Source organism: Neopsephotus bourkii, unplaced genomic scaffold (assembly GCF_033783945.1).
Source record: "Neopsephotus bourkii isolate Nb327-2 ecotype Australia unplaced genomic scaffold, CSIRO-AGI_Nbou_v1 NB_213, whole genome shotgun sequence".
Classification (NCBI taxonomy): domain Eukaryota; kingdom Metazoa; phylum Chordata; class Aves; order Psittaciformes; family Psittacidae; genus Neopsephotus; species Neopsephotus bourkii.
Window position 1 is genome coordinate 44,289 of NW_026900725.1, and position 13,350 is coordinate 57,638.

At 41.9% G+C, this 13,350-nt stretch overlaps 1 protein-coding gene across 1 annotated transcript in view; it reads left to right on the plus strand.

The window, feature by feature from the left end:
• The first annotated feature begins 10,038 nt into the window (after positions 1-10,038).
• Positions 10,039-13,350, plus strand: part of LOC133207446 (lysine-specific demethylase 4C-like) — a 139,916-nt gene continuing 136,604 nt past the window's right edge. The window contains exon 1 of the mRNA XM_061344362.1: positions 10,039-10,118. Within this exon, the coding sequence (XP_061200346.1) occupies positions 10,058-10,118 (61 nt within the window). The 5' untranslated portion in view covers positions 10,039-10,057. The remainder of the gene's footprint in view (positions 10,119-13,350) is intronic.

The window sequence follows — 13,350 nt, forward strand, 5'->3', positions numbered from 1 at the left end:
GAGCCAACCAGGAGAGGTGCGCTGCTGGATCTCATCCTCACTAACAAGGAGGGTCTGTTTGAAGGAGTGAAGGTTGAGGGCTGCCTTGGTTGCAGCGACCACGAGATGGTAGAATTCAGGATCTTGTGTGGTAGGGTCAGTAGAATAGCAAGTAGAATCGCAACCCTGGAGTTTAGCAGGGCAAACTTTGGCCTCTTCAAGCAATTGCTAGGGGAAATCCCATGGGCTAGGCTGCTTGAAGGGAAAGGGGCCCAAGATAGTTGGTTGACGTTCAAGGACTGCTTTTTCCGAGCTCAAGATCGGAGCATCCCGACACGTAGGAAGTCAAGGAAGAGGGTCAGGAGACCTGTGTGGCTAAATAGGGAATTGCTGGGTATGCTCAAGTGGAAGAGGGGAGTTTACAGGTCATGGAAGGAAGGGCTGGCCACTTGGGAAGAATATAAGGCTGCTGCTAGAGGATGTAGGAAAGCTGCTAGGATGACTAAGGCCTCCTTGGAATTAAAGCTGGCGAGAGGGGTCAAGGACAGCAGAAAGAGCTTTTTCAAATACATGGCAGATAAAACTAACACCAGAGGCAATGTAGGCCCGCTGATGAATGGGACGGGTGCGCTGGTGACAGAAGATACAGAGATGGCAGAGTTACTGAATGCCTTCTTTGTCTCTGTCTACTCTGCCGGAGGCAGTCCTGAAGAGCCCTGTACTGCTGAGACCTCAGATGAAGATAGGTCAACGGAGCGGTCTGCCTTAGTCGATGAGGAATGGGTTAAAGACCAGTTGAGCAATCTGGACATCCATAAATCCATGGGTCCAGATGGGATGCACCCGCGGGTGCTGAGGGAACTGGCGGAGGTCATTGCTAGACCGCTCTCCATCATCTTTACCAAGTCTTGGGAAACGGGAGAGGTGCCTGAGGACTGGAGGAAAGCAAATGTCACTCCTGTCTTCAAAAAGGGCAAGAAGGAGGACCCGGGTAACTATAGACCAGTCAGCCTCACCTCCATTCCTGGGAAAGTGATGGAACACCTTATCCTTGGTGCCATCTTAAGGCATATCAAGGATAAGAGGGTTATGAGGGGCAGTCAGCATGGTTTCACCAAGGGGAAGTCATGCTTGACCAATCTCGTAGCCTTTTATGAGGAAATAACACGTTGGATGGATGATGGCAGAGCGGTGGATGTGGTCTACCTTGACTTCAGCAAAGCATTTGACACGGTCTCCCACAGCATCCTTGCAGCTAAATTGAGGAAGTGTGGTCTGGATGATCGGGTAGTGAGGTGGACTGTGAACTGGCTGAAGGAGAGAAGCCAGAGAGTTGTAGTCTATGGGGCGGAGTCTAGTTGGAGGCCTGTATCTAGTGGAGTGCCTCAAGGGTCGGTACTGGGACCAGTATTATTTAATATATTCATCAATGATTTAGATGAGGGAATTGAGTGTACTATCAGCAAGTTTGCTGATGACACTAAGCTGGGAGGAGTGGCCGACACGCCAGAAGGCTGTGCTGCCATCCAGCGAGACCTGGACAGGCTGGAGAGTTGGGCGGGGAATAACTTGATGAAATATAACAAGGGAAAGTGTAGAGTCCTGCATCTGGGCAGGAACAACCCCAGGTTCCAGTATAGATTGGGGAACGACCTCTTAGAGAGCAGTGTAGGGGAGAGGGACCTGGGAGTCCTGGTGGACGACAGGGTGACCATGAGCCGACACTGTGCCCTTGTGGCCAAGAAGGCCAATGGCATCCTGGGGTGTATTAGAAGGGGGGTGGTTAGTAGGTCGAGAGAGGTTCTCCTTCCCCTCTACTCAGCCCTGGTGAGACCTCATCTGGAATATTGTGTCGAGTTCTGGGCCCCTCAGTTTAAGAAGGACAGAGACCTGCTGGAGAGAGTCCAGCGCAGGGCAACTAAGATGATTAAGGGAGTGGAGCATCTCCCTTATGAGGAAAGACTGAGGGAGTGTATATAAATATATAAAGGGGGAGTGTCACGAGGATGGAGCCAGGCTCTTCTCAGTGGCAAACAATGATAGGACAAGGGGAAACGGGTACAAACTGGAACACAAGAGGTTCCACTTAAACCTGAGAAGAAACTTCTTCTCAGTGAGGGTGACAGAACACTGGAACAGGCTGCCCAGGGAGGTTGTGGAATCTCCTTCTTTGGAGACATTCAAGACCTGCCTGGACACGTTCCTGTGTAACCTTATCTAGGTGTTCCTGCTCCGGCAGGGGGATTGGACTAGATGATCTTTTGAGGTCCCTTCCAATCTCTGACATACTGTGATACTGTGACTTCAACTGAGCTACGGAATATGCTACGGAATATGATTTTACCCGTCAACCAGGGGAGCACATCATCACCTGGTTGCTCCCATGCTGGGACAATGGGGCTGATGGTCACGAGCTAGAAGGTACAGAAGCCAAGCACTTGGAATCACTTGCTAGAGAAGGGGGAATTGAGAAAGCAATTGCAAGAGAGAAGAAGTCCCTCAAACTTTGGAGGCGGCTCTTGGCAGCTGTGAAAGAAAGGTTACCATACAAGGCCAATGTTATGAGTCGTTTGGCCAAGTGGACTACTTTAGACAAAGGCATCTGGTCTCTGAGGGAATCGGCCATCGTAGAGATGATCTATCACATCAAGCCTAATAACGGGGATATACCCATAGACCTAGATAAAGTCGAATGTACATGACCCATGTGGCTAAAACTTACACGGAATGCACTGTCATCATATGCCCACTCATTGGCAACAGTAACCTGGAATGACATAGTACTGCTAACAGTGGATGAAATGATTCATAAACTCCGAGAGTTCAAAGACAGTCTCACCCCTTCCATCATCTTAGCTGTGGAAAAGCTGTCCCAGGATCCCAAACAATTGAGGGATGATCTGATTTATCCAGTTCCTCACGTGTATCAACACACGTCTCAGCTGTTAACAAAGGTGTCCTATTGTTCGAGAGAGAAGATATAGAAGGTATATGCCACAGGCCTCACTATGGTTTTCCCTCGGGATCACGGTGAAGACATGACAAAGTGAGATGCGAAACCTACTTCAGCTTTGGAGGAACGGGTAGGTGAATTGAAGAGGGGAGCAAGGGCCAAGACTGATCATCCCGTGAGAGCTGTGGCTTCAGTCTCTAGTGAGCAGGTTCCCAGATGGAGCTGAAGAGCTGATTTTACTCCACCTCCTGTGGTAACAAAGAATAATCCCTTTCAACACGACTTAAGTGTCCAACATTGTGATGACTATTAGAGGGGCCCTGCCTCCAGCCAGCTGGAGGTAGGGAACAATCGAATTTACCAGACTCTGTGGAACAGATGGCCTGTCACATCAGTCCCACAGAAGTATAAGGCTGTAGTAGATACTGGTGCACAGTGTACCCTGATGCCATAAAGCTGTGAAGGGGTGGAACCCATTTCTATTTCTGGAGTGACAGGAGGGTCCCAAGAGTTGACTGTAGAGGCTGAAATCAGCCTGACTGGGAGGAAATGGCAAAAGCACCCCATTGTGACTGGTCCAGAGGCTCCATGCATCCTTGGAATAGACTGCCTCAGGAGAGGGTACTTCAAAGACCCAAAAGGGTACCGATGGGCTTTTGGTATTGCTGCTTTGGAGACTGGGGAAATTGAACAGCTGTCCACCTTGCCTGGTCTCTCAGAGGATCCTTCTAGTGTGGGGTTGCTGAAGGTCGAAGAACAACAAGTGCCAGTCGTGACCACAGCAGTGCACTGGTGGCAATATCGCACCAACCAAGACTCCCTGATTACCACCCATCAGCTGATCCATAGACAGGAGAGTCAGGGGGCGATCAGCAGGACCCACTCAACCTTTAATAGCCCCATATGGCCAGTGCGAAAGTCTAATGGAGAGTGGAGACTAACAGTAGACTATCGTGGACTGAACGAAGTCACACCACCATTGAGTGCTTCTGTACCAGACATGCTAGAACTTCAGTATGAACTGGAGTCAAAGGCAGCCAAGTGGTATGCCATGATTGATATTGCCAATGCATTTTTCTCAATTCCTTTGGCAGCAGAGTGCAGACCACAGTTTGCTTTTACTTGGAGGGGTGTCCAGTTCACTTGGAACCGACTGCCCCAGGGGTGGAAATACAGCCTTACCATCTGCCATGGACTGATCCAGACTGCAGTGGAACAGGGGCAAGCTCCAGAACACCTGCAATACATTGATGACATTATTGTGTGGGGCGATACAGTGGAAGAAGTCTTTGAGAAAGGGAGGAAAATAATCCAATTCCTGCTGAAAGCCCGTTTTGCCATAAAATGGAGTAAGGTCAAGGGACCTGCACAGGAGATTCCATTTTTGGGAATAAAATGGCATGATGGGCGTCGCCAGATGCCCACAGATGTGTTCAACAAGATAACAGCAATGTCTCCACCAACTTATAAGAAAGAAACGTAAGCTTTCTTGGGTGCTGTGGGGTTTTGGAGAATGCACATCCGAAATTACAGTTCGATTGTAAGCCCTCTCTATCATGTGACCTGAAAGAAGAATGATTTTAAATGGGGCCTGAGCAACAACATGCCTTTAAGCAGATTAAACGTGAGATAGTTCATGCAGGAGCCCTTGGACCAGTCCGGACTAGGCCAGATGTAAAACATGTACTGTACACCGCAGCTGGGGAGAACAGCCCTACCTGGAGCCTCTGGCAGGAAGCTCCAGGGGAGACTTGAGGTCAACCCCTTGGCTTTTGGAGTTGGGAATACAGAGGATCTGAGGCCAGCTGCACCGCAACTGAGAAAGATACTGGCAGCCTATGAAGGGGTTCGAGCTGCTTTGGAAGTGATTGGCACTGAAGCACAGCTACTCCTGGCACCCCGGTTGCCTGTGCTGGGCTGGATGTTCAAAGGCAGGGTTTCCTCTACGCATCATGCAGCCAATGCTACATGGAGTAAGTGGGCTGCACCAATTACACCACAAGCTAGAACAGGAAATCCCAGTCGTCCAGGCATTCTAGAAGTCATCATGGACTGGCCAGAGGGCAAAGATTTTGGCATGTCACCAGAGGAGGAGGTGATGCGTGCTGAAGAGGCCCCACCATATAATCAGCTGTCAGAAAGTGAAAAGCAGTATGCCTTGTTTACTGATGGGTCCTGCCGTATTGTGGGAAAGCATCGGAGGTGGAAGGCAGCTGTATGGAGTCCTCAAAGACAAGTTGCAGAAACTGCTGAAGGAGAAGGTGAATCGAGTCAGTTTGCTGAGGTGAAAGCCATCCAGCTGGCTTTGGACATTGCTGAATGAGAAAAGTGGCCAGTACTTTCTCTATACTGACTCATGGATGGTGGCAAATGCCCTGTGGGGGTGGTTGCAGCAATGGAAGCAGAGCAACTGGCAATGCAGAGTAAACCCATCTGGGCTGCTGCACTGTGGCAAGATAGCTCTGCCCAGGTTCAGAACCTGGTGGTGAAGGTATGCCATGTAGATGCTCCTGTAACCAAGAGTCAGGCAGCTGAGGAACACCAGAACAGCCAACAAGTGGATAAAGCTGCTAAGATTGAAGGGGCTCAGGTGGACTTAGATTGGCAACATAAAAGTGAATTATTTTTGGCCTGGTGGGCCCATGACACTTCAGGCTATCGGGGCAGAGATGCAACACACAGATGGGCTCGTGATCGAGGGGTGGACTTAACAATGGACACTTTGCCCAGGTTATTCATGAGTGTGAAACACGTGCTGCAATTTAACAAGCCAAATGGTTAATGCCTCTTTGGTATGGAGGACGATGGTTGAAGTACAAATATGGGGAGGCCTGGCAGATTGATTATATCACACTGCCACCAACCCGCCAATGGCAAGCGCCATTGCTTACCATGGTGGTAGCAACCACCGGATGGCTGGAAACATACACTGTGGCCCACAGCACTGCCTGGAACACTGTCCTGGGCCTTGAGAAACAGATTTTGTGGTGACACGGCACCCCAGAGAGAACTGAGTCAGGCAATGGGACTCATTTCCGGAATAACCTTATAGACACTTGGGCCAGAGAGCATGGCACTGAGTGGGTATAACACATTCCCTACCATGCACCAGCCTCTGGGAAAATACAAAGGTACAATGGGCTGTTAAAAACTACACTGAGAGCAATGGGTGGTGGGACTTTAAAGCATTGGGATACACATTCACCAAAGGCCACCTGGTTGGTCAACACCAGAGGATCTGCCAACAGGGCTGGCCCAGCCTAGTCAGAACATTTATATACTATAGAAAGGGATAAAGTTCCTGTGGTGCACATGAGGAATTTGCTGGGGGAGACAGCCTGGGTTATTCCTCCTTCAGGTAAAGGCAAACCCACTCGTGGGATTGCTTTTGCTCAGGGACCCGGATATACTTGGTGGGTAATGTGGGAAGATGGGGAAGTCGGATGTGTACCTCAAGGGGATTTGATTTTAGGCGAAGACAGCCAATGAACTCAATTGTATGCTGTTGCCTGCTATGTAGCACTTTTACAGCCCACCAACTAGATGTCTTCATGTCCATGCACTAAGAAATGATCTTTTTTTCTCTGTGTAAGTGAATGCTTATATGTAAGAGTGATGGTATATCGAAAATGTGGGATCTGAGCATGATGTGAATGGTATGGAATAAGGGGTAGATACTGTCCTGGGTTCAGCAGCAGCAGTCATTTTTTTTCTCCTTCTTAGTAGCTGGTGCAGGGCTGTGTTTTGACTTCTGGCCTGGGAACAGAGCTGATAACACTGATGTTTCTGGTTACTGCTCAGATGTTTGGACTGGCCATAGGGCTTTGTGAGTCTCATGCTCTGCAGGACATGTCTGTCAGGACACCTGACCCAAACTAGCCAAAGATGTATTCCATACCACAGCATGTCATGCTCGGGGGAGGTAACTGGGAGTTACCTGGAAGGGCACTCTTTTCTCAGTCGAGCTTGTTTTGGCAGGTGATATCATATTCTCTTCCCTTGTTATTTCCCTTATCATTATAATTATTGCTGGTAGCAGCAGTGATTTGTGTTATACCTTAGTTACTAAACTGTTCTTATCTCAACCCATGGGAGTTACATTCTTTCGATTCTCCTCCCCATCCCTCTGGGAGCGGGGAGTAGGGCGGGGGAAGCAAAGAAAGGTGGGGAAGGAGGGAATAGAAACTGTGTGGCTGACTGGGTTTAAACCACGACAACACCTATTTTACTTCTTGTTCTGGTAGTGTTATAACTGTGATTTTTTTTGTGTTCTTTTAATACGTTTTACCATGCAAGCTTGATGACTTTGATTTTATATTCATCCATGCCTTTAAATTTATTTTAATTTTATTAAAATTAGTTTTTAAAATTTATTTATAACTGTAAATGCTTTGCAGGTCAAAAAAAAGCATCTGTTTAACTTCAGGAGCTTTTTTTTTCTCCTTCTCTTTTTTCATCCTGGACATTAGAGGAATTCAAAGCAGATCAGCTGTGAAAGTCAGAGTATGACTGACAGTTAATAGAATTTTATGCTGACTCATAAAGCCTTGTATTGACTGGTATGAAATCTTTTTTATTAGTTAACCTGATACTTTTTTTTTTTTTAATAGTGCTGGTTTTATTTTCTGTTATTGTGAACTAGGGACTTGTCATCACATAGTCATCATTCTAGGATGCTGATATGACCTGCATTTTTCATCTTGGGAATGATGTTAAGAGGTCCTTGGAAAAAGAAAACCAATTCTGAAATCTTCATATTTGTATATCAATTATTGTAATTTAGCTCCACTGCTTTTCTTGCTGTGAAAGTAAAATTCATTTCTATGGAAACATGCAAACTAAACTAGGAGACTCATTCTGATGGGATATCCTTGGTTGTTTTACAATGACAGCTGTGCAATTCACAGAGCGTGTTGCAGCTATTTGATTTTGGCATTCTTTGCAGTCAATGAAGACAAATTGTACTTTTCCCTTTTTCTGACATAGTTTTCCTGAGTGAGGAGTTTGATTTGATTTCCATCTTGAATATGTCCTTAAACCAGGATGTTCATATCGGAACAAACTTGGTGATAGAAGCTTTTTTTCCAGGATTAGAATGTATGCTGATGGTTGAAGAATACTTAATTTTTATAGTTTGTATAGGTCTTGGTGAAAACTTTTTAAACTCTGAAGCAATTCTGCTTGAAACTGCATTAGGAAGAATGTTGGCTAAGGTTTTCTGGTTATTTTTTAAAAAGATTATTTAAACACTACTTAATGCTAAGTGGGTATTAGTCATGGCCAGCATGAAGTTGTGTTTCTCTATTTAATTAAAGGCAGAATAGAGACAATCAGAAGTACACATCAAATCTGTGCCATGGATTAAAGAGAAATGAAAGGCTTACTTCAGATACAGATAAAAATAGGATCACTGTTTATTTTTACCAACAACATCAGATTATGTAGGATGCTTTTAAAGATCATACATTAAATTTGGTGTCAGAAAGCACAACTGTAATACTTAGTTATACTGCAATTATTTTTTCTAAATAAATATTCTGATATCAGTATCTTAAAAACGAGGCAGTTCTTTAATTTGAAGTTAGAAAATTCAGTGCTGAATTATCAAAGTTTGGATTGAATTAATATATTCCATTAAAAATGGCAACAATTTTCAGTGTATTGTTAGTCTCTCAGTTGACATTCACAATAATGTGAAAACATTTTAACTACATACAATTGTATTTATTTAATTTATTAACATTATAGTTTAGGTTATTCTACTGTGAAGTTATTGTTGAAATTCTGATTTGTTTGTGACATGTTTTCTGGCTACTTGGCTATTTTTCTTGTTAAAGCTCAAATGAACATTTCAGAGAGTGGAACAAAAAAAAACAGATGAGATCTTCTTCCCTGATCTTTCAGGGATGTCACTGTGAAAAAAGTGTAGGTATTTGTTGCATTATTTTTGAATGACTTTCAGCTCAGGGCTGAAAGCTTTTTGTTTCAATTCTGTCTTTGTAAGAAGGTTTGTCTACTTCTAATATGAAAATTCTCATTTATATATTTATTCTCTTTTTTTAATTTTTCTTGTTTTCCTGATCTTTCAGAAATTAGAGCTGATCCATTTGATGATGTGGCACTGCTTTGTTTTTTATTATTAGATCCTGAAGAAGATACTGTGAAGTGATGTTGTAATTGCTTAAATAATATGTTCATTATTATAAATTGAGAAGCAACTGCAGATCAGTTGTAGGTACTTGTTCTATGAAAACCGGTCTCAGCAAAGAACCTAAAATAATGATCTGTGATATCATGCTTAACTTCTAGGCTGTTCATCCTAGGAAGTATTTCAGAGCCCTAAGTTAAACTCTTAAGGTTCTACATACTAGAGATGGAATAAACTGTATGCTTCGTAATGGAGTTGGAGTAAGCATTTTGAATGGGCAACTGTCAAATAGAGATGTCTAATGAAGACAATGATGAGAAGTACCAACTTGCATTAAATGACTTATTGCTTAGTAATTTAGATTAGCTAAATAAATAGTTAGAGCCCATTAAATCCTGGCCTGTCTTACCTTTCCAAGAGACTTACTGAGAGCTCAGTTGACCAGTTTTGCATTTCTGTAATACTGGTAAGTAAAGAAAGCGTATTTCTTAAATGGCTTTTTAACTCTAGTTGTAATGATTTCATGAAGACAAATAACCCTTTTATTCCACAGTGGTAGCTATAGGAAAAAAAAGAGGTGTTTTTAATGCTTTATTTTTCTGTTGAATTCTTGTGTTTTGTAAAGCACAGTAAAATTCAAAGAGATTAAATTTGTATAAATCAGACTTATTTTGTGTGTTTTTATTTAATTTGGAAAAAGAAAGTATGTGTATATATTTAACTGGAGTAGTGTAATCCTGTCAAATATTGTCAAAATACGTTTTTTTAAATAGTGGAAATAGGCTTCTTTAACTACATAGTATAATGTTTTTTTTTTCCTAAAAAAAATATCTTTTTTCCTCAGAAATTGGTGTATTTTTTGTGTGTAATTTTTAAGTCTTTAATCTCTTTGGCTTCTGTATTTTTAGACAGTTATTATACATGAATCAAGGCTTTTGTAGTAATTATGTCTTTAAGCATTTAATCTTTTTCTTTATATGAATTTTAGGTATGCTGTTCCTCCAGAGCATGGGAAGCGTCTTGAAAGACTAGCTCAAGGTAATATTTTCAATATCTCTGTATGTAAGATGTTTGAAGGACAAAACTCCAGTAAAGCACTGTCCTTGACTCGCCTGCTGTGTTTTGTTACTTAATGTTGTGTGATTTTTATCTGTCTGTGATATGATTCCAAACACAAACACTTTCTAGTACTCTCAAGAATTCTTAAGAGACAAAATAGTCTTTTTTTCCTCTTAGAACTTTATTTTGTTCTGTCATTTTTAGTTTGATGAAGCTTGGGAAAATGAGGCTTAGTGTTTTCTTGTTCATTAGATTCTCATTGCTAGCATCTTCGTCTCCTCTGTGGCCTTTTTCTTGTCATACCTTCTTTTCCTCAGTAACTTCTGAATCTTCAGTTCTTAGCCAGATTTGACACAAAGGTAGATATGTTGAAGACAGTTGAGTCTCTAGACGTTTCTTGAAAGCTAATGGCTGGGTATAGGGTGGAAACCTGGTTAGTAGCTCTGGGAAGGGGGAAGGACAGAAAATGTACCAATGCTAAATCTGATTTGGTAGCAGCATGCTGGCCAGTGAGCAGGCATCAAAATCTACTTTAGCGAAAGCATGTGATGGCTCTTGCCCTCCAGAGGTTTAGGGAGTAGCTACAGAGAAAGAGCAGAGGATATTTTCGTAAGGTTAGGATCTAGAGGATAAAAATCGCTAGTCGGTAGAAGAATTCTTCTCACATGGTAATTAGTTTTATTTTCAATAACGCTAGATGAAGAGTGCAGTTTATGAACATAGGAATAACTAAGCATTTTTCTGGGCCTGGCAGCTCATGTTTTATAGCCTGAGATGGACCATATTGTATAAGAAATGCTACTGAAAATTGATAATTAGATAATCCTGTATAAGGACCAAATTGTGATTTATTTTTTTTTTAATACATTTATTTTTAGATCTATGTTCTCCGCATAGAGTTGCGTGACTTTTTCTGAGCTATTTTTAAATTACTGCTGAGAACAGTAAGATGGCATGTATCACTGAGATGTAAAAGTAAAGGCCTGTGGACTGGCAGTCTTAAAAGTGTGTCTCAGACAGATTTCAACCTGGATGATTACACTTACTATTCCTAATTTTTCCCATAGTTTCATTTGGGAACATTGTCACTAACTTTTTTTGCTTTCCAGATAATTTTTCCAGCTTGTGAACTATAGAACTCTTCATACACCTACCTTGAAGCTTTTGGCTTTCACTGATTGATAATGTAGTAGACTGGGCAAGTGACACTGACTTATGAGAAGATAATTCAGTAATTATTTTTAAGATTTCCAGGAAATGAGCAAAGTGTAAAAGGAATAGAAAATTGGAAAAGGTTCAGACAGGTACACCAGGGCAGCAGAAAAATTTGCCTTTTAGTAATTGTTAGTTAGTTCTAACTTTTAAATCTGAAAGAGTGTCAAATAAAAGGAAGAGGATATGATAGAGACCTGGGACAACTGGCATGGAAAAGCTGATTAAATACTTGTTATTCACTCTGTTGTTATTTTCTGGTACAACTAGAAACTCTATGAATGAAGAGTCTTAGCTGGGTCAACACAAACAGAAGACAATGGTTTCTCTCACAGTATGAATTCGACAGTGGGTTTTAAAATTTTGCATATATTAAGGGAGAGATGGGTTAACACTGGCAAAGAAATCTTTTAGAGGAGCATAGGAACTGCATCTAGCTTTGGAAGTCTTGGAGCACCAGTTTGTTGGTACTAGATTAGTCTGAGGAAGCAAAGATCGATTACATGCTGTATTTGAACACTTTTCTGTATGTGCACTTTTGACATATTCTGAAAACAAGGTCTTTGGATAGATAGACTTTCTGTTTCATGTGGTTGCTCTGTCATTTATTGTAGGTTTCATGTTGATTTATTATAGCTGTGCAGTATTTCAATGCTATTGAGGTTAAAAATGTTATGTAATGAGTGTATCAAAACTTTTTTTTTGTGAGAGAGAAGGAAGAGAATGGGCAGTTTCAGCAGCTCTTGTTTACTCATTTCTATAAATTAAGTGGCTTTGAGACATGGCACTATTTGCTGCAGGCTAAAACATACATGCAGATTTTTCTTTGTATAACCAAATTTTCACAGATACTGGAGTAACGTATACAAATTCAGGAAGTGGGTACCTTTTGGAGATACCTGCTTTGCTACATGGGAGCTTTTGAAGACACTTGGTGTAAATTTATATAGTTTTAAGACTGTCTTATGTTAGAAAACTGTGGTCTGAAGGTGCTCAGGCCTCTTAGCACTTATACTGGTGGCCTAATCCAGTAACAGGAATAGGGCATCAAGCATGGGGAGAAGTGGAAATCTCCAAAATCACTGTTTCTCAGAAGTCAGTAGGTTACACTGGGGGGACGGTGTCTTAATGTCAAAATGCCAGAGTCAGAATTGGACAGTAGACAAAACGGGGCTTATGAAATCAGTCTCACCCATTGTAACAGTTCTTAGGTCCAGAAATGTTGTAAGAAGGTAGGAGAGAAAGAGATCTGGCTTCAGGTACACTGGCACACATGTACCTCATTTTCCTTGATCCTTACTGATTGCTATATTTGAAGAAACTGCCCTGTCATGTCAATCTGCCTTGATCTGTACACATCTGCATGGAAGTGAGTTGACTGCTACTGCTATTAATTATATACTAATGTTAGTAGAAGTTATAAAGATCTAATTGTTCCATTCTGTTCAGTTAATGAAGCTGGATTTCTGGGGAAAAACTAAATGCTCATACAGAGATATTTATTGTAACAGCAATATAAGATAGGTGAGTTAGTTTCACAGACAACCCTCACTGACATTTGCTAAGATTTTAGTATTTGACTTCAGTGTCTTTTGTGATGTTTTTCTGTAAGTTCTTTTTATATTTTTGGCTCACCTGATAGCTTAGAATGGAGTGTGGAAGATGATGCTATAGTTCTTAAGAATGAAGATGGTAGACTTAATTTGACTTAAAACTTTTTCTTTTTCTTTTTTTTTTTTTTTTTTTATGGGAAACTACCATTTCTGAGTATTTCTGTGCTGTGGAGGTTAAGGCCTCTGTGATCTTCTACTTTGCAACTGTTGCCTGTTAAAACACAGTCTGAGCATTATAGTAAGGTATCTTAAAAAGTTGAAAAAGTAAAGTAAGCTGCATTACTGCAAGTCACTTAATAGTGAACATTAATACAGCATAGTGTAAATGAGGCCATCATACTTAATTACATTGGTTTTGAAGATATTTTTAATCGTATTTTTGAATG